At 44.3% G+C, this 21,401-nt stretch overlaps 1 protein-coding gene across 2 annotated transcripts in view; it reads right to left on the reverse strand.

Annotated features, from left to right (window-relative positions):
* Nucleotides 1–21,401, reverse strand: part of LOC145346882 (transcription initiation factor TFIID subunit 4-like) — a 137,795-nt gene that overhangs the window by 79,320 nt on the left and 37,074 nt on the right. For both annotated transcript variants that reach the window (XM_080194743.1, XM_080194744.1), the window contains exon 10: nucleotides 8,429–8,598. In XM_080194743.1, coding sequence (XP_080050869.1) covers nucleotides 8,429–8,598 — 170 coding nt within the window. The remainder of the gene's footprint in view (nucleotides 1–8,428; nucleotides 8,599–21,401) is intronic.

Consider the following 21,401-nt stretch of genomic DNA (forward strand, 5'->3'; position numbering starts at 1 on the left):
AAACAAGCTCTCGTCATCTCCGTCTAAAAAGGCAGATCTTTTATTCTTAAATGATGTTCTCTAGCTCTAGACTCTCCCACGAGGAAATATCCTCCCAGAATTAAATCCCCTCAGGATCTCATGTGTTTCAATACAGTGCAATAACACATTATAAAATAATAATAAATCATAAGACTAATAAAAGTAACAGGTTTTAAGCAAGTGAAAGGGGATGGGCGGGGGGAGAAAGGCCTGTGATCTGTGGGAAGGCGAGTGGGATTAAATGACAAAAGGTCTGACGGTGCAAGGCCAAAGGGGTAATGGAACAATAAAGAACCACGTGATATGTTTAAAGTAGGTGCAAATGGCAGAATGATGAATCACTAACACCTGGAGAACAAAAAACAAGAGTAAAGCCAAAACAAGGGAAAGGAAACAAAATGGGGGCAGAGTTTACTGAACTCCAGAAGGCTGGCAAGTGCCACATTGAAAGATGAGATGTTATTCTGCGAGCTTGCTTTGAGCTTCACTGGAACATTGCAGGAGGCCAAGGACAGAAAGGTCAGAGTGGGAGCGAGATGGAGAATTGAAATGACAAGTCGACTGGAAGCTCAGGATCATGCTGGTGGACTGAACAAAAGGTGATCCGCAAAGTAGTCACCCAACCTGCACTTGGTATCCCACCGTGCAGAGAACACTGCATTGTGGACAATGAATACAGCATCCTGAACTGACACACACATAAAAATCACTGCTTATCTGGAAGGGAATGTGTATCTGGGGTTTGATACAGTGCGAGGGGAGGTGGTAAAAAAAACACACATATTGCACCTTCTGCACTTGTAAAAGGCACCATGGGAAAGGGAAGAGATGCTGGATCAACTGAAGAGAGGACCAGTATAATTAAGGATCCCACGCACCGCGGACATTGTCTCTTCCACCGTCTTCCGTCAGGAAGAGGAGGTCAGAAGAGATAGGTGAGGCGTTGAATGAATACTTTTCTTCAGTGTTCACTAAGGAGAGGAGCCATTTTTTGAGGATGAGTGCCGGATACAGGCTGATAGGATGGAGGAGATAGATATTCTGAGGGAAGATGTATTAGCAATTTTGAAAAATCTGAGGATGGACAAGTCCCCTGGGCCAGATGGGATACATCCTCGGATACTTTAGGAGGCAAGGGATGAGATTGTGGAGCCTTTGGCTTTGATCTCTGGTCCTCACTGTCCACAGGGATAGTGCCAGAGGACTGGAGAGTGGCAAATGTTGTTCCTCTTTTCAAGAAAGGAAATAGGAATGACTCTGGTAATTATAGGCCAGTTAGTCTTACTTCGGTGGTCAGCATCCTGAGAGATAGGATTTATGACCATTTGGAAAGATACAGTTTAACCCAGGATAGTCAGCACGGTTTCGTGTGGGATAAGTCCTGCCTCACAAATTTGATTGAATTCCTTGAGGAGGTAACTAAGTGTGTGGACGAAGGTAGAGCAGTTGATGTCGTATACATGGATTTTAGTAAGGCGTTTGATAAGGTTCCCCATGGTAGACTCATGAAGATAATAAGGACGTGGGGATAGAAGGAAATTTGGCCAATTGGATAAGTAACTGGCTTGTCTCATAGAAGACAGAGGGTGGTGGTGGTGGAGGGAAAATTTTCAGATTGGAGGCCAGTTACCAGCGGTGTACCACAGGGGTCAGTGCTGGATCCTCTGCTTTTTGTGATTTTTATCAATGATTTGGAAGAAGGGGCTGAAGGGTGGGTTAGTAAATTTGCTGATGACACCAAGATTAGTGGAGTGGTGGATGAGGTGGAGGGCTCTTGCAGGCTGCAGAGACATTGATAGGACGCAGAGCTGGGCCGAAAGGTGGCAGATGGAGTTTAACCCTGATAAGTGGGAGGTGATTCATTTTGATAGGACAAACTTGAATGCAGATTACAGAATCAACGACAGGGTTCTAAGGAATGTTGAGGAACAGAGAGATCTTGGGGTTCATATCCACAGATCTCTGAAGGTTGCCACTCAAGTGGATAGAGCCATGAAGAAGGCTTATAGCGTGTTAGCGTTTATTAACAGGGGGTTTGAGTTTAAGAGCCATGGGGTTATGCTGCAATTATACTGGACATTGGTGAGACCACATTTGGAATATTGTGTTCAGTTCTGGTCACCTCATTATAAGGATGTGGAAGCGCTGGAGGGAGTGCAGAGGAGATTTACCAGGATGCTGCCTGGTTTGGAGGGTAGGTCTTATGAGGAAAAGTTGAGGGAGCTGGGGTTTTTCTCTTTAGAGTGGAGGAGGATGAGAGGCGACTTAGTAGAGGTTTGTAAGATGATGAGAGGGATTGATAGTGTGGATGTGCAGATACTATTTCCTTGGTTGGATGTAGCTGTTACTAGGGGGCATAACTATAAGGTTCATGCTGGGGTATATAGGAGGGATGTCCGAGGTAGATTCTTCACTCAGAGAGTGGTTGGGGTGTGGAATAGACTACCTGCTGTAATAGTGGAGTTGGACACTTCAGGAACTTTCAAGCAGTTAATGGATAGGCACATGGAGCACTTCAGAATTATAGAGAGGGGATAGCTTGATCTTGGGATTGGACATAGCTCCGCACAACATTGAGGGCCAAAGGGCCTGTACTGTGCTGCAATGTTCTATGTTTCTATGAAAAGATACAAAAGTCTGAAGTCACATACCAATCATCTCAAGGACAGCTCCTTCCTTGCTGCCAGACTTCTGAAGAGAGTTAACTTGCATTAAGTTAATCTTTCTCTACACCTTAGCTATGACTAACCTTACATTCCGCGCACTCTCCTTTCTTTGTATTCCAATACACGTGACACGAATAAAATCAAATCAAAATCAAAGCACCGCAAAGAAATATGCTAAGGAGGAAAGGGCTGGTGATGAGGTGCTGACAGTGGCATCACACCACAAATGACTGGGTAGACCTGTCAAATACGGAGACCAGGGCAGAGGGAACCCTATCAGGAGGGGAGTGGAGTGAAGTGGAGGGCCGAGAGCTGAAGTGCAGGAAAAGGGCGGACATGATCCTCTTCTGATGAAAGGGCATGAACCTGGAAAGTCAGCTGTGTCTACGGATGTTGCCTGACCTGCTGAGTGTTCACTGCTGCTTTGGAAAATAGATGTTTGTGTGCACTCAGATTATAGTGTGACACATAACAAGCATATCGATTCATCGCTGAGGCTGCACAAAATAAAAATGATGAGGATGACAGTAGAACAGAGTTTACACAGGTATCAAAAACTCTGAGCAAGCCTAGCCTCGTCTCACAAGGAAAAGAACACAAAATCAAGATTATGAAAGGGTTCGATAGGGGAGAGATGATGCTCTTACCCTTTCCCCTCCCTCCCAATCAGGTCCCCTTTGCTCTGACCTCTATATTCAACAGATCATCTTCTGTCATTCATGGTATGATACCACCATCAGCACCTCATTCCCAGCACTCCCCATTTTAGCATATTCCCCTTTGATACTCTGGTCCACTCAATTACCCCAACAGCCCCTCCCTTTCCCATGATACTGATAATAAGCTCAGTCTCCCTACCAACACCCTTTATTTACACAATGAATAAAGCTTCACCCAAGTCAAACCTACAGTGCCCAGTCCAGGTAAACAGCTGGTTTTAAACATCAGCTGTTAAGCAAGTCTCTGTCCCTCAGTCAATAGGGGACTGCAAACTCCGTGAGGCCCACAGACAGATCCGTTGACAATCCTCCGTGGTCAACAGTAACTTCCCATGCAAGTGCAGGAGATGCAACAACTGTGTTTTTACCTCCACCCCCTCTCCAGATCAGGCCCCAAGAATCAGGGAACCATAAATAAGAACGTCACTAATAAATCCAGTAAGAATCACCATATCACAACACCTTCTAAAGGGCATATAACACAGAACAGTACAGCACAGTACAGGCCCTTTGGCCCTTGATGTTGTGCCGAGCTATGTCCGAACCCAAGATCAAGCTATCCCACTCCCTCTCATTCTGGTGTGCTCCAGATGCCTATCCAATAACCGCTTGAAAGTTCCTAAAGTGTCCGACTCCACTATCACAGCAGGCAGTCTATTCCACACCCCAGCCATTCTCTGAGTAAAGAATCTACCTCGGACATCCCTCCTGTATCTCCCACCACGAACCTTATAGTTATGCCCCCTAGTAACAGCTACATCCACGCGAGGAAATAGTTTCTGAATGTCCACTCTATCTATTCCGCCTCCCATCATCTTATAAACTTCTATTCAGTCCCCTAAGGGATGCCAACAAATATTGGCTTTGCCAGTGATGTCCACATTTCATGAATTCATTAAAAAAAGGATCTTCACCAAGAGAAAAGTTATAATGTAACTCACTACAACAGGGCCACGATGTGGAGGAGATGGTGTTGGACTGGGGTAGGCACAGTTAGAAGTTTCACAACGCCAGGTTTAACCAGGTTCAACCACTCACCTGATGAAGGAGCAGCGCTCCAAAAGCTTGCGATTCCAAATAAACCTGTTGGACTTTAACCTGCTATTGCAAGACTTCTTGCGACCACTACAGGGAGCAGTTGAGTCAAGAAAGTGGACTGTAGATTTATTTGGTGTCACGAGATAAGCAGGAAGGAGAAAGGAATAAGACATGTTGATTGGGTTAGACAAAGAGGGGCCTAAACACATGGGCCAGAATTCTCTGGCCATTCATGCCAACAGGATTCTCTGGTCCCCATGAAGTGAACAAAGATTTGGCTGAGTGTCCAGTTCTCTGTTCTCACTTACAGCAGTGATGGGGCATGAATGGCCGGAGAATTCCGGCCATGGTGTTGCCAGTTTATGCGCTGTAAATACTGTGTTGATTAAGATTACACGGCTTCATCACTAAACTGAAAAGCATGTCCAGCCTGACACTTGGACAAGTTCAGGTTTCAAGAGAAATCACGGAGGTCACAGCTGAAGTGATGTGTTTACCCCAAAAATATCAAGGCATTTGTCCTTTTGTTGCCTTTAAAAAAAAATCAATTCTCAGCCAAGCATTTCAAACTGCCTGCCATCAGTAGACGTGAAGAAAGTCAAAGGAGCCAATAGCAGAAAAGAAATAACACAAAACAAGCACATTTCCTGAGAACAGGACATCCCAAAGATTTTTTATAATCAATGTTGAAGCACTTTGGAGAAGCATGGCAACCAATGTGCATGCAACAAACTCTCACAAACACCCAATGCGATGGTGACCAGATATTCAAGTAACATTGGTTCAGGGGTAAATATTGGCCAGGACAATGGACAATCTCAGATGACACCAAGATTGGTGGCATAGCAGACAGTGAAGGTTATCTAGGTTTGCAACAGGGTCTTGATCAATTGAGCCATTGGACTGATGAATGGCAATTGGAGTTTAATTTAGATAAATGCGATTTTGGTAGATTGAACCAGGGCAGGACTCACTCAGGTAATGGTAGGGTGCTTGGAAGAGTTACAGAACAAAGTGATCTAGAGGTCCAGGTTCATAGCTCCTTGAAAGTGGATCTTGGGTGGACAGAGTGATGAAGACAGCAATCGGCATGCTTGATTTCATAGGTCAGAACATTGAATACAGGAGTTGGGATGTCTTGTTGAAGTTGTACAAGACATTGGTAAGGCCACACTTGGATACTGTGTGCGGTTTTAGTCACCCTATTACAGAAAGGATATTATTAAACTAGAAAGAGTGCAGAAGAGATTTACTAGGATGCTACTGAGACTTGATAGTACAAGTTATAAGAAGAAGCTGGACACACTGGGATTTTCTTCCCTGGCGCCTGGGGATGATCTTAGAGGTCTAGAAAATAATGAAAAGCATAGATAAGGTAGATAGTTAACATCTTTTCCCAAAGGTAGGAGAGTTTAAAACTAGAGGCCATAGGTTTAAGGTGAGAGGAGAGAGATACAGAAGGGTTCAGAGGGGCAATTTTTTGCACGGAGGGTGGTGAATGTCTGGAACAAGCTGCCAGAGGTAGTAGTAGCAGTACAATTTTATCTCTTAGAGTATTTAAGACAGTTACGTGGGTATACAGGGATATGGGCCAAACGTGGGTGATTAGGACTTGGTGCTAAAAACTGGGCAGCATGGACAAGTTGGGCCAAAGGGCCTGTTTCAATGCTATAAACCTCTGTGACTCTATGGGATCTGAGTGTTGCTGGCTGAGACAGCATTTATTGCCCATTCCTAACTGCTCTTGAACCAAGTGTCTCACCCTGCCATTTCAGAGAACAGTTAAGACTTAACCACATTGCTGTGGGTTTGAAGTCACATGTAGGCCAGTCCAGGTAAGGACAGCAGATTTTCTTCCCTAAATGACATTATTGAACTGTGATAGTGTACAAATGAAGCAGTGGCCTAATAGGAAAAATGGTCAAGTATTTAGTATAAAGTAAGGATAGCAGATCAAGCCATTTCAAAATGCCAGACTCCTGTAAAACTGACTGACTCTGAACAAAGAAATGACTACAATCAGAGAAGGCCAAGTGCTTGGCCTCAGTCTGTTTTGACTCCATATACCACGAGATAACATATGAGACATTAGATAAGGTCGGGAAGGAGGGAGTCACAGAATTTGTTTATTACAGAAAATAAGGCATAAAGGAGTCACAGAGCCAAGGTCGGGGATGAGGGAGTCATAGATTTTGTTTTGTTCAGTGTACCACTGCTTGTATTACTAACATCATGTAAGCTGATAAGAAAATGTATAATTATTGAATTGATCCTTGTAGTGGGTGCAGTCTTGGGATAGAATCAGCAGTTAGTGCGGACTGCTATCTGTGTCCAAGATTCGGCCATATACTGCATGCAGTCTTGTGATAATAAAAACTAGCTGACTTTTAGAAAAGCAAACGTTGTTAAGTTTAATTATCACAAACAAGTAGTTCTCCAGTACAGCAGAACCAGATGTTTTTTTTTCCCCAAACAAGAATTGACAATTGTTGTCATGGGCACCACTATTGTGACTGGCTCTACATTCTAGATTTATTAATTGATTTTCAATTCCACGAGCTGCCATGGTGGGATCTGAACCTGTGTCATAAGAACATAAGAACTAGGAGCAGGAGAAGGCCATATGGCCCCTTGAGCCTGTTCCACCACTCAATAAGATCATGGCTGATCTTTTCATGGACTCAGCTCCACTTACCAGCCCGCTCACCATAACCCTTAATTCCTTTACTGTTCAAAAAGTTATTATCCTTGCCTTAAAGACATCCAATGAGGTAATCTCAACTCCTTCATTGGGCAGGGAATTCCACAGATTCACAACCATTTGGGTGCAGAAGTCCCTTATCAACTCGGTCTTAAATCTGCTCCCCCTTATTTTGAGGCCATTTCCCCTAGTTCTAGTTTAGCCCGCCAGTGCAAACAACTTCCCTGTTTCTATCTTATCTATTCCCTTCATAATTTTATATATTTCTTATATAATCTTACGTGTCCCTAGAACATTAAGGGAGGGGATTAAGGGTTATGGGGAGAGGGCGGGAATGTGGAACTGAGCCACGACAGATCAGCCATGATTTTATTGAATGGCGGGGCAGGCTCGAAGGGCTAGTTGGCCTACTCCTGCTCCTATTTCTTATGTTCTTATGTAACCTCTGTGGCACTGTCTTCCAAAGTAGTAAGAACAACAGTAAGTAACACGTAATTGGAATGTAACTAGGCAGCGTTGGGCAAGGTGATATTGGAACAGAGGCAAAAAACTTGGTCATAGGCAAGTTTAAGAAATGTCTTTAAGGGGGCAAGAGGGGGCGAGATTTAGGAAGGAATTCCAGAGTTTAGAGTCTCAGCAGCCAGCGCTGAGGCAAACAGAAATCAGGCTGCTCGAGTGGCCAGAACTGGAGGGAAATAAAGATTGTGGAGGGTTACAGGGCTGGAGGAGATTACAGAGACGGAGAGGAGCATGAACCATCGAGGGATTTGGAAACAAGGGCGAGAATTCTGAAACTGAGGCACTACCAGGCCAGCAGCCAATGTTGGTCAACAAACACAGGGGACGATCAGGAGTCTGGGACTTAATGCAAATTAGGTTGAAGATTCATGCATACAGAGAGTGTAAGGTGAAATGCCAGCCAGCGGTCGAATTTTGAGGTAACAAAGTCACACAACACCCTATCTGCTGAAGTCAAGGAACAAAAGAACAGTATAGTACAGGAACAGGCCCTTCTGCCCTCCAAGCCTCTATCAATCATGATACGCGTCTAAACTAAAACCGTATGCACTTACGGAGTCTGTACCCTTCCGTTCTCATCCTATTCATGGATGCGTTTAGATGCTTCTTAAATGCCACAATCGTACTTGCTCCCACCACCTCCCCAGGGGTCAATCGTGTAATGAGCAGATCTGATACCACCCGCTCTTGCACTCCCGAAAGTGAATCTTACCACCTACACCTCTTGGAAATTTCAGCTATTGTGCTGGTAACCAGTTACTTACCTATTTCTAAAGCCTTTTTCTGCAGGGATACAGAGGAGAGAAATGCTTCATCTTTACAGGACCGGATTACAGTGCCCACCAACTCGGAGTTTGTTGCAAGAATGCGTGCGTTCTCTTCATTGATGTTGACACCGGCCATAGAGGCCACATCATTGATGTCATCCTCATCCCTGGAAAATTAAAACGGACATTCGGAAGCCAAGGGAGAAGGATATTATTTGCCACACACAAAACGATACAAAAATGTAAAACTGGTTTCATTTCTGAAGGAAAATTGAACAGAATTACACAGTATAAGCAGCATTTAACTAGCGCGTGTGATGTTTTTAAATAATTATTCTTTCCTGGGAATGCGGGTGACACTGGCAAGGCCAACATTTGTTGCCCACTCCTGTCTGCCCTTCAACAGAGTGGCTTTCTAGGCCATTTCTAAGGGAAGGTAAGAATCACTACATTGGAGTCACACATAGACCAGACAGGGTGAGGGGCAGATTGCTTTCCCTGAAGGACATTAATGAACCAGACGAGTCTTTACAACAATAGATGATGGTTTTATGGTCAGCATTACTGAAACCAGCTTTCAATCCCAGATTAATTTCACTTTCTCCAGCTGTCATGCTGGGATTTGAACCCGTGTCCCCTGAGCATTAGCCTGCACCACGATGTCATCTATCTCCCGCAAAACATCAGACAAGTTTCCTCCAATTCCATTCGCTTCATCTCAGCCTTTCAACGTATTTTCTCTCAACCACTCACACAGCAAATCTCCCACACCAGCAATCTGATAACGACCGCCTGTTTTAGCAATGTTGATTGAGGGAGGAATATTGGTCAGGATATTGGGGCGGCATGGTGGCACAGTGGTTAGCGCTGTTGCCTGAGTGCCAGGGATGCGGGTTCGATTCTGGCCCTGGGTGACTGTGCGGAGTCTGCATGTTCTCCTTGTGTCTGTGTGGGTTTCCATCGGGTGCTCCAGTTTCCTCCCACAGTCAGAGATGTGCAGATCAGGTTGACTGGCCATGCTAAATTGCCCCTTAGTGTCAGAGAGATTAGCAAGGGTTATGGGGATAGGGCTTGGGTGGGATTGTCATCAGTGCAGGTTTGATGGGCCAAATGGCCTTCTGGAGGGATTCTATGACTATTGAACAATGATTCTTCAAAATATTTTATATGCCCACACAAAACAGTAGACGGGGCCTTGGGGACTGACCTGTAAATAAACAAGAGGATATATTCTTCTACAGCTAGAGTCGCAACATATACTTGTGTTCACCTACTCTGGGATTTCTAAACAGGCCTTCAGCATTAGTTCCTTAAACATATTCCGAGTGGCCCCCTGCTGCTTCACTTACGTAACATTAGAGAAAGGTTGGAACTCAATGATATTTCTATCATCACTGTATACTGTGGCACCCCTTAGTGGTCAATTGCAGCACAGCATTACTTTCATCAGTTGACTTTTGTTGCTCCTACCGTAACCTACTTTGCAAAACACTTCAAAGTAATCAGACTTACATCAGAGGAAACAGAAGAAAATTTGTGGCCAGCTTTACAGCCCAAAATGTATCGGTGGCTGTAAAGACGCCACAGCAGTGCACCGTAGGAAGTCAAGTCATTCACTTCACTTAAGTTACACAGGTTTGGTTTTACATTTTAATAAAAGCACATGTAGAATCATGCAGAATTTTACAGCACAAGAACAGGCCATTAAACCCAACAGGTACATGCTGGTCCCACCTCCCAGCTGATTTCATCTCAAACTATCTTGTGTTTATCCAGCTTCCCCTCAAAATCCAGCTACATTATTTGTCTCGACTTCTGCTGCCGCCGCCAAGTTCCACATTCGGATAAAGCACTAAGTTTGAAAATCGAGGCAATGAGCTGTACATATTTTTAAAAGTACAACAAGAGTCCCAACATTGCAAAACTCATCCCCTACAAATTCCAACAGTAGAAAAACAAATCAATATTCAGCAATTTGCTAAGTTTGCATTCAAACTGAAACGTTGGTTTTGTTGATGGAACCAAATATTCAATCAATAACGCACCAGAGCGCATTACAAAGGTACAAATCAATCAAGGGTTTCAATGGAAATTAACAAGATGTTTATTTCCCCTTTATTATTTAGCACAAATATCCAATCCTGTAGCAAGACAGGAGCCCAACTCAACCCACGGCATCGACGCCAGCTCTTTGCAAGATTCTACGAATATTTCCCATTAGGATTTGGCCAATTTCATTCTGAAGGATTCTACTAAAACTGCTTCTGTAACAAGTCTCACAACACCAGATTAAAGTCCAACAGGTTTATTTGGTAGCATGAGGCACTGGAAAAGATTTATCTCAAAATTGTTCCTTAATTTTAAGCGCCTCTATTAAATTTCCCCTTCAACTTCTCCACATGAAGAACACCACTAGTTCCTCCTGACTCTCGGCATTAAATGCCCTTCATGTTTTGGTAACACTTGCAACTTTCCTCTGCAACCTCATAAAGGTCATGACATCCTTCCTAAATTTCATATAATACTCTGCCGTAACCAGTGATTTATAAATGTTTAGCACAGTTTTCTTACTAGTCAGCTGTGGCTCAGTTGATAGGACTCGCACTTTCGTTCCCAATTCTAGTCCAACTCCAGGGCTCGAGTGCAAAAAAAATCCAAGTTGACAATTGGAGGCAGTAGAGTGGGTGCTGCACCGTCGCAGATGCCTTCTTTCAGACATCAAACTGTGGCTCCAATCTGCCTGAGCAGGGTGTTACAGAGGATTACCGCATCGAAACAAGCCCTCTGGCCCAGCTTGTCCATGCTGCCCTTTCTTTAAAAACCCCTAAGCTAGTCCTAATTGCCTGCATTAGGCCTCTAGTTTTAGACTCCCTGACTTTTGGGAAAAAATATTGACTATCATACTGATCTATGCTCCTCATTATTTTATAGAGCTCTATATGATCGCCCCTCAGCCTCCTACGTTCCAGAGAAAAAGGTCCCAGTCTATCCAGCCATCTCCTTATAACTCAAACCATCAAATCTTGGCAGCATCCTAGTAAATCTTTCTGCACTCTTTCTAGTTTAATAATATCCTTTCTATAATAGTGACCAGAATTGCACACAGTATTCCAAGTGTGGCCTTACCAGTGTCTTGTACAACTTCAACAAGGCATCCCAACTCCTGTATTCAATGCTCTGACCAATGGGACTAAGCATGCTGAATGCCTCCTTTACACTCTTTCAACCTGTGACTCCACTTTCAAGGAGCTATGAATATGTACTCCGAGATCTCTTTGCTCTGTAACTCTCCCCAACGCCCTACCATTAACAGAGTAAATGCTGCCCTGGTTCAGTCTACCAAAATGCATCACCTCACATTTGTCTAAACTAAACTCCATCTGCCAATCACTAGCCCAATTGATTAAGATCCCACTGCAATCCTAGATAACCACCTTCACTGTCCACTATGCCATCAATCTTGGTGTCATCTGCAAACTTACCAACCATGTCTCCTACATTCTCACCTCAATCATTAATATAATCGACAATAGTGGATGTGAAAGGTCCCATGACATCGTGCCTGGCCAATATTTAGCCATCAACATCCCACAAAAACCCAGCACCTTGTCAAGTTTGATGGTTATGAAAAGCACTACATAAAATACATTTTTTGCAATACACTCTGCCTCTATTTATAAAACCCGCATGTTGAATAGGGAAATACTTAGATTTTTGAAATATTTAGATAGCAAACATACTACACAGTTCTCAAATTGTACATTATAACTTAAGTTTGGATAACCTAGATCTCTCCAGTCTGATAAATTATCACCATTATTACCATAACCGCTATCAATAAACAAATTTTGGAAATCATTTGGTTACTGCACACTAGCAATTCACAAGCACAGAAGTAAAGCGTGCCTCAGTAAATGGCATTATAACTATGTTTAGTAACTTGGGGCGGAAACAAATCAGACAACTTACAAATTTTCCTGTCAACCATTCTCTTATTCAGTTACCTCAAGAACTTCAAAAAATGCTTTACATTGTGATGTCAGAATAGAGCAAATCCATCATTGCAGCACTCGAATTAAAAAAAAGACAGCACTTTTCATAACCTCAGGACATCCAAAAGTCCAAGGAAGTGATGGCCGAGTGGTATTATGGCTGGACTATTAATCCAGAAACTCAGTTAATGGTGCGGGGACCCAGGTTCGAATCTCGCCACGGCAGATGGTGGAATGTGAATTCAATTAAAAGTAAATATATTTGGAATTAAGAATCTATTGAAGACCACAAAACCATTGTCGATTGTTGGACAAACCCACCTGGTTCATTAATGTCTTTGAGGAAAGGAAATCTGTTGTCCTTACCCAGTCTGGGCTACACGTGACTCCAGATCCACAGCAATGTGGTTTACTCTGAACGTCCTCTGAAATGGACTAGCAAGCCCACTCAATTCAAGGGCAACTGGGGATGAGCAACAAATGCTGGCCCAGCCAGCGACGCCCACATCCCATGTAAGACCAAAAAGGAGTGAACTACTTCCACAAAGTCATTATAATATAGGAAACAGCAACCAATTCACACACGGCTAGCTCCCACAAATGACTGGATAATCTGTTTTGATACTGACTGACAAATAAATATTAGCCACGACAGCCAGGCTACCAGCTCCTTGTGATATTAAGCAACAGCTGAAGGCACTAGAGGAAGCAAAACCTAGGGAGCCCGGACAACATCCCATCTGTGTTCCAAACCTGTTCTCCAGAATGGGCAGCCGAGTGATTAGCACTGCTGCCTCACAACGCAAGGGACCCAGGTTCAATTCCCAACTTGGGCACTGACTGTGTGGAATCTGCACATTCCCCGTGTCTGCGTGGGTTTTCTCCTGTTTGCTCCAGTTTCCTCCCATAGTCCGATAGATGTGCTGGTTAGGTGCATTGGCCATGCTCAGTGTACCCAAACAGGCGCCGGAGTATGGCGATGAGGGGATTTTCAGCAACTTTGTTGCAATGTTAATGTAAGCCTACTTGTGACACAAATAAAGAAACTAAAGAACTGAGAATTCTGGAATTAATCTAGAATTAAGAATCCACTGATGACCCATGAAACCATTGCTGATTGTCAGAAAAACCCATCTGGCTCACTAACATCCTTTCAGGGAAGGGAATCTGCTGTCTTTACCTGGTCTGGTCTACATGTCACTTCAGAGCTACAGCAATGTAGTTAACTCTTAAATGCTCTCTGAAAAGGCCTAGCAAGTGACTCAATTCAAAGGCAACTAGGGATAGGCAATAATTGCCGGACAGCCAGCAACGCCCATGTCCCACAAATGAATAAAATACTAGTTAAGTCCTTCGCCAAACTGCTTTATTAGAGCTTCAACACTGGCAGCTACAGGATAGCATAGACAATTGCCTACGTATGTCCTGTTCACAAAAAGCAGGACAAATCCAATCCTGCCGATCTGCTCCCAATGGCAGGAGAGTCAGTGACTACAGGACACAGACTTACGGTAGTTGGTAAAAGAATCAGGGAAGAGAACAAGAATTTTTTCGTCCACACCAAGTAATAATAATCTGGAACACACTGTCTGAAACAGTGACAGAAGCAGATTCAACATGATAGTGACAAGTTTGTGAGCAACAGCAAATGCAGACGCCTAAAGAAGATTTGGCAATAGTCACCAGGGGCTGAGTTTGTCATCTTTGCCCCAGATGAGGGGCACGTCACGAGTTACATCACAGGAAATAGAAGCAGGAGTAGGCCACCAGTCTTTTCAGTCTGCCCCACCCTTCTGTACGATCATGGCTGATCTATGCTGGCTTCAACTCCTTCCCTGTGCCATTTCCCCATAGCCCTCTATTCCTCAATCTATCAGGTATTTATCACTTCCACTTTCTAATGATCCAGCCTCCACCATCCTTTGGGGCAGAGAATTCCAGAGATTCACCACCCTCTGTGAGAAGAAATTTCTACGCACCTCAGTTCTAAACGACCAGCCCTTTATCTCGTAGCTACATCCTCTTGTCTGAGACTCTCCCACTAATGAGAACATCTCACCATCTACCCTGTCAAGCCCCTCACGATCTTATCTTTATCTTATATGATCACCCCTCATTCTTCTAAACTCCAGGAAATAGAGACCCAGACTATTTAGTCTTCTGCTGCAGGATAATCTGGAATGGACGCAGCTCTTCCCGGAAAGCTGTAATTTATTCCAACAGGAAGCAGCATTGAGGAGTGGAAATCTCCCTTCAAAAAGCTGTCATGGGGGGGAACCAACTGAAAATCTAAAAACCTCCAGTTTCAACCATGAATATTGCCGGAGACAGAAAAATTAAAGTCTATTTATTAGTGTTACAACTAGGCTTACATTAATGCTGCAATGAAGTTACTGTGAAATTCACCTAGTCACCACAATCTGGCACCTGTTTGGGTACACTGAGGGAGAATTTAGCATGGCCAGTGCACCCTAACCCACACACGTCTTTCAGGCTGTGGAAGGAAACTGAAGCACCTGGGAGGAAACCCACGCAGATGTGGGGAGAACGAGCAGACTCCACACAAGTAGTGACCCAAGCCAGGAATCAACCCGGGTCCCTGGTACTGGTTGGCAGCAGTGCTAACCACCATGCCATCCCATGTGGCTGAATGAGACACATTGCTGAATTTCTGGCTTGCACTGGAGATCCCATTAGCAGATCTTTCAACTGGCACATTGAGAAAAGGGAGCACATCGGAGCCTTAAAAATGGGTTTGAACACAGAATGGAGTGTACTAAAGGTGCATGAGGAAATCCTTACACAACACCACAGATCAAAAGAACATTAACATACCATTGGAAATACACACAGGGTAGATGATTCGGGCTCATTCCACAAAAATGCATTTCTCGTGGAAGTTGATCAAAAGGTAGCGGGCAATGGGCCAAGAGGAGACCTCATGGCTATTCCAACTATTTGTGCAACTAAAACTAAACAACAGCTACCTTTCTCTCTAGTATAAATTGTGAGCATTTGAAATTTGACATTCTTGCATTTGTCCTGGTGACTAGAAAAGGCTTCTCTAGCACCTCTCTTTTCCACACAATGATTTTTTTATGGAAGCAGAGCCATCTAAGCAACCACCTGGAACCATCTACTACTGCCAGTTTGCAACACGCACCATGCAACCGCACACGCGCCACGCAACTCTACAGTTTGTCTGCAAGTTGTAATATATTTTTTCAATGTCAATTTCCTTCAGTTAGAAACTGCGTAGTTTTGGTCCCCTTATTTGAAGAAAGATGTAGTGACATTGGAGGCAATTCAGGGGAGGTTCACTAGATTGATTCCAGAGATGAGGGTTTGCCATATGAAGAGACATTGAACAGTTTAGGCCGATACTCTCTGGAATTTAGAAGAATGAGGGGAGATCAAATTGAGGTATACATGATGATAAAAGGTCTGAATAAAGTAGACGTGGAGCAGACGGTTCCTCTTGTGGGACATTCTAGGATGAGAGGTCATAGTCTTAGGATAAGGGGAAGCAAATTTAAAACAGAGTTGAGGAGAAATCAAGAGGGTCGTGAATCTGTGGAATTCGCTCCCCCACAGTGCAGTAGATGCTGGGACAGTGAGGAAATTTAAGGAGAGTTAGACAGATTTTTAATTGGTAAAGGGGAGAAGGCAGGAAAATGGGGATGAGGAACAAATCAGCCATGATCAAATGGCCTCCTTCTGCTCCAAAATCTTACAAACAATGAAAAAAGAGGCAGCAGGTGAACCAGATGCAGACCTTCCACAGGTGGGAGTGTAATGTAGAAACAAGTAGAGATCCTTCAACCCCTTGAACATAAGAACATAAGAAATAGGAGCAGGAGTAGGCCATCTAGCCCTTCGAGCCTGCCCCACCATTCAATAAGATCATGGCTGATCTGTCGCTGCTCAGTTCCACTTTCCCGCCCTCTCCCCATAACCCTTAATCCCCTCTCTTATCAAAAACCCATCAACCCGCGTCTTAAAAATATTTAGCGAGGCAGCCTCCACCACTTCAACGGGCAGAGAATTCCAGAGATTCACCACCCTTTGAGTGAAGAAGTTCCTCCTCAACTCCGTTCTAAACCGCCCCCCTTTTATCTTGAGGCTGTGCCCCCTAGTCCTACTGTCTTTTTTGAGCGGGAAGAGTCTCTCCACCTCTATCCTATCCATCCCATTCATCATCTTATACGTCTCAATGAGATCTCCTCTCATTCTTCTAAACTCTAACGAGTACAAGCCCAGTTTATTCAGCCTCTCCTCATAGCTCAACCCCCTCAACTCCGGTATCAGCCTAGTAAACCTCCTCTGCACTCCCTCCAAGGCCAAAATATCTTTGCGCAGGTGCGGCGCCCAAAACTGCACACAGTACTCCAGCTGCGGCCTCACCAATGCCCTATACAGCTGCAGCAAGACCTCCCTACTTTTATATTCAATCCCCCTCGCTATGAAGGCCAGCATCCCATTTGCCTTCCTGACCACCTGCTGCACCTGCAAGCTGGGTTTTTGCGACTCATGCACAAGGACCCCGAGGTCCCTCTGCACCGTCGCCTGCTGCAGTTTTTCGCCCTGTAAGTAATAGTCCTTCCTACCATTCTTCCTACCAAAGTGGACCACCTCACACTTGTTCTGCCATTCATTTAGATCACCTCTGATTGGTATCTTAAATTTTCCATTGACTTCCCAGTTCCCAGATCTTTGAGTGGGAGTGTTGCACATTTCTACTACTCACTGACTACTGCAATTCCATGATCTTTTATTACTACTGGGAAACAGCCTGCGTGAAATGAAATGTCTTAGCCATTAGTGCCTGCCCACAGCACCCAGATGCCCAACAGGTTAATACGCTGGGTCTAATGTGTGGGTAGAGAGTGTTAGTATCCTGTTTTTGTTTGTGTGGTAGATTGCTTCTCACTTTCAACTCACACACCACTAGGGCGGTACAGTGGCACAAATGATTAGCACTGCTGCCTCATAGCGTCAGGGATCCCGGTTGCATTCCCAGCTTGGGTCACTGTCTGTGCAGAGGTCGCTCGTTCTCCCCATGTCTGTGTGGGTTTCCTCTGTGTGCTCCAGTTTCCTCCTACAGTCCAAAAGACGTGCTGGTTAGGTGCACTGGCCATGCCAAGTTCTCCCTCATTGTGCCTGAATAGGAGCTGGGGTGTGGCAACTAGGGGATTTTCACGGTAACCACAGTGTAATGTTAATGTATGCTTAAGTAAAAGCAAATTATTGTGGATGCTGGAGTCTGAAACCAAAAGAGAAAATGCTGGAAAATTTCAGCAGGTCTGGCAGCATCTGTAAGGAGAGGAAAAAAGGTTGATGTTTCAAGTCCAGATGACCCTTTGACAAAAGGGTCATCTGGACTCAAAATGTCAGCTCTTTTCTTTCCTTACAGACGTTGCCAGACCCACTAGATTTTCCAACATTTTCTCTTCTGGTTAATATAAGCCTACTTGTGACACTAATAAATAAACATTAACTTTATCAACAATGCGAAAAGAGAACATGATATGCAAGTCTCTACCGGTCACTGTACAGCCTCTCCAACAAGAAGTCTTCAGCTGCATCTCCTCATGACAACAAAGAAGCTGGCTCTGTCCTGGCCCCATGTTAATTCTTCAGAGGAATGCAGAGGATGCTTGGCCCCCAGACATGCAGTGTGCAGGTCCTCTGGCATGTGGACATGCCCTGGTGCTCAGGAATCAAGCTCCCAGCTCTGGGCGAATAGCTCCATTGTTCTGTGAATACCTGGGGAAGAGTTGACGGCTATGAGAATAAACGCTGAAGAAGAATCCGGAGTGAAGCCCAATGTCCAACGCTTGTCATTTTCTTGCAACTAAACCCGTGTTAAATGCGGTGCTATGCATTCCTTTGGATCCATCAAGGGAGGCCAAGAGAAGCATCCTGAAGTTTGGGTAGCCCAGGGCGTCCATTAAGATTTTGGCCAGGCTTTCGTCTGGGGGAGGACACTCCCAGTATCACTGGGCAGAGACTTGGCCACCAAGATAAATCAAGCACATCAAGAAACAGGTGGCAGCCAGAGGGAGTACCTGGCCTCATCTCCATGTGTGTTTATGGCCCACCTTCAATAAAGGATTATATGAAAGACATGGTTAACTGGCTCCGAGCAAGAGGGTACCACTGAAACACTCCTGGATTATGTTCTTCTCCAGTGAGCTATCATGCTGCCAGAGTGAACTCCCCACACACAAAGGAGGTGGTAAATACTCACTGGAGCAACTGACACCAGTGAACTAAAAGGAAATGAAACATACGCAAAAACGTAAGAGGTAGGCTGCACAGACCCTGCTTCATCATTTAATACAATCATAACTGATCCTCCACCTGAATTCTACATAGAATCCTACAATGCAGAGGGAGGCCGTTCGGCCTATCAAGTCTGCATCGACCACAATCCCACCCAGGCCCTATCCCAATAATCCCATGCATTTACTCCAGCTGGTCCCCTGACACTAAGGAGCAATTTAGCATGACCAATCCACCTAACCTGCACATCTTTGGACTGTGGAAGAAAACCAGACCATGTGGAGGAAACCCATGCAGACATGGAGAGAACATGCAAACTCCACACAGACAGTGGCCCAATCCAGGAATCGAACCCGGGTCCCTGGCGGTGTAAGGCAGCAGTGCTAACCAATATTCAACTGTGCCACCCCATGCCCACCTTATCCCTGCATCCCAAGATTCTCTTAGTGTCCAAAGATTTATCAACTATGGCCTTGACCAAACTCAACAACTGAACATTCTCAGCTCTATGGGGTAGAGTGTTCCAAAGATTCACTACCTTCTGAGTGAAGACATTTCTCATCTCAGTCTGAAATAGCCACATCTCATCAACAACCCCCAGATCTAGATGCCCCAGTCAGGGGAGAAAAATTTCTCAGCATTTACCCCTTTAAGTCCTCAGGATTTGGGTTTCCTCCAGGTGCTCTGGTTCCCTCCCACAGTCCAAAGATGCTCAGGTTAGGCAGATTGGCCATGGTAAATCTGCCTAATCTTTAGTGTTAGGGGGATTAGCTGGGTAAATACATTGGGGATAGGGTCTGGGTGGGATTGCTGCCAGTTTCATGTTCAATGAGCCAAATGGCCTCCTTGTGCAGTGTAGGAACTCTATGATTTTATGCATTTAAATGAACACTTAAAAAGGATAGTATTTTAGGACCAAGAGGAAAGTATAGTGAAGGTAATTTGACAAGAGCAAAGGGCTGGGAGGTTCCCTTCTGATCTGCAAGATGCCAACTGAATAATCACAAGGAACACTGTTGTCACCTGACGTCTAGAGGATACATTTCTCGTACAAAATTATAGATGCACCCACATTATTGCAGGTCTAGCCATACAAGTCTTGTGAAGACACCTCTAAGAAAGTGCTTCAGAAGATACTTCAATCTGATAGAGATTGCACAATTCCAATGTTTTGTTATTTTATACCATATACTGAGAGATCCAATGTACCAGCGCAGTTACAGGTGATTATAAACAAAAACAAGGTTTCAGGCTTTCAAAGGGCTGTTTCAGTCCACCTCAAACACAAAGCTGGTGAGAAGGTCAGTTTTCATCATGTGAAAGGAATTCGATGCTCTTGCACGTCGAGCTAGGAATGCATGCAGGTGTCCTAACCACTATCCCCACATCTTGGGACTCATTTCTCATCCACTGAGCCTCGACTTAGCAACTCCACAACCACAGATAAAATTTAGTGCATTTCCATTTCAGTATTTCCATAGTCCTGTTATTATTTGCCACATCAACATGGGGTGAAGTGTGTATATGCAACTGAGAGCTACAAATGGTTAACTCAGCTTGGTTATCGTTAAATAAATACATACACCATCCACCACTTTAGCTAAACCTGTTAAATGTCTCCTAATGTCATGATGCTCTTAGTGAAAACCTGTTCAATGCAAGCTGACAAACGAAGTGGGTAAATGCACAACCAATGCTTTTGATCAGGTAAAGAGTTTGAGTGTGGTTAGGAATGAGTCTACAGACTAAGCCGCAAGGCAACGTCAGGTTAAAACTAAGTCACAAAGAACAGTACAGCATAGGAACAGACCTTTCAGTCCACCAAGCCTGCGTCGATCACATTGTCCTATCTAGACCAACTGCTTGTATCCTTCTATTCCCCGCCTTCCAAATATGTCTTAAATGTCGCAAAAGTATCTGCCTCAACCACCTCAACAGAAGCAAAATTAATAAAAGGAACCTCCCAAACTTTCCACGCAAATACTTTTCCAGACAGTAAAACAGCTCCAACACACCACGCATGTAGTCTAACCATCCTCTGACCTACCAGGGTGGAGATCGTCCTCTCATTCAAACCCTGATTCACAACCCATCACACAAGATGTCAAGTCTACACATTTGGTGAAAATTTAATTCCTGCTTGAATTTGTGTATTTATTCCATTGTAAATTTTTTTAAAAACAAAACGTTTGGGCACTCTGTTTAGCAATGTCGATCAAGGGTTGACCAAGAACACCTGGAATAAACTTCAAAATCTTCTTTGGAACAAACCGTTAGGATGTTACACATCCATTTAAGGAGCTTGTTTTAATGGCTGAGCGGAGTGGTAAGATCTCCGACAGTTCAGCAGTCCCTCGTTGCCGCATTGCAATTGCCAGCTTTTTGTTTATTTCAGGGAATGTGGATGCCACTGGCTGGCCAGCATTTTTTACCTATCCCTAATTGCCCTTCAACTAAGAGGCTTGCTACGCTATTTCAGAGGGCAGTTAAGAGTCAAGCACAGGTCACACGTAGGCCTGATCAAGCAAAGATGGTAGATTTCCCTCCTCTTGAACACAAGTGAACCAGACAGGTGGCAGTATAGGTGGACACAGTTGTCAAGGCAGCATATGGAATGCTCTCCTTCTTTGGCAGAGGCATAGAATACAAAAGGAGGGAAACAATGATGAAACTGTGCAAGACACTGGTGAGGG

The sequence above is a fragment of the Carcharhinus amblyrhynchos genome, chromosome 8 (assembly GCF_965287045.1).
Source record: "Carcharhinus amblyrhynchos chromosome 8, sCarAmb.v2.hapA, whole genome shotgun sequence".
NCBI classification, from domain to species: Eukaryota; Metazoa; Chordata; class Chondrichthyes; order Carcharhiniformes; family Carcharhinidae; genus Carcharhinus; species Carcharhinus amblyrhynchos.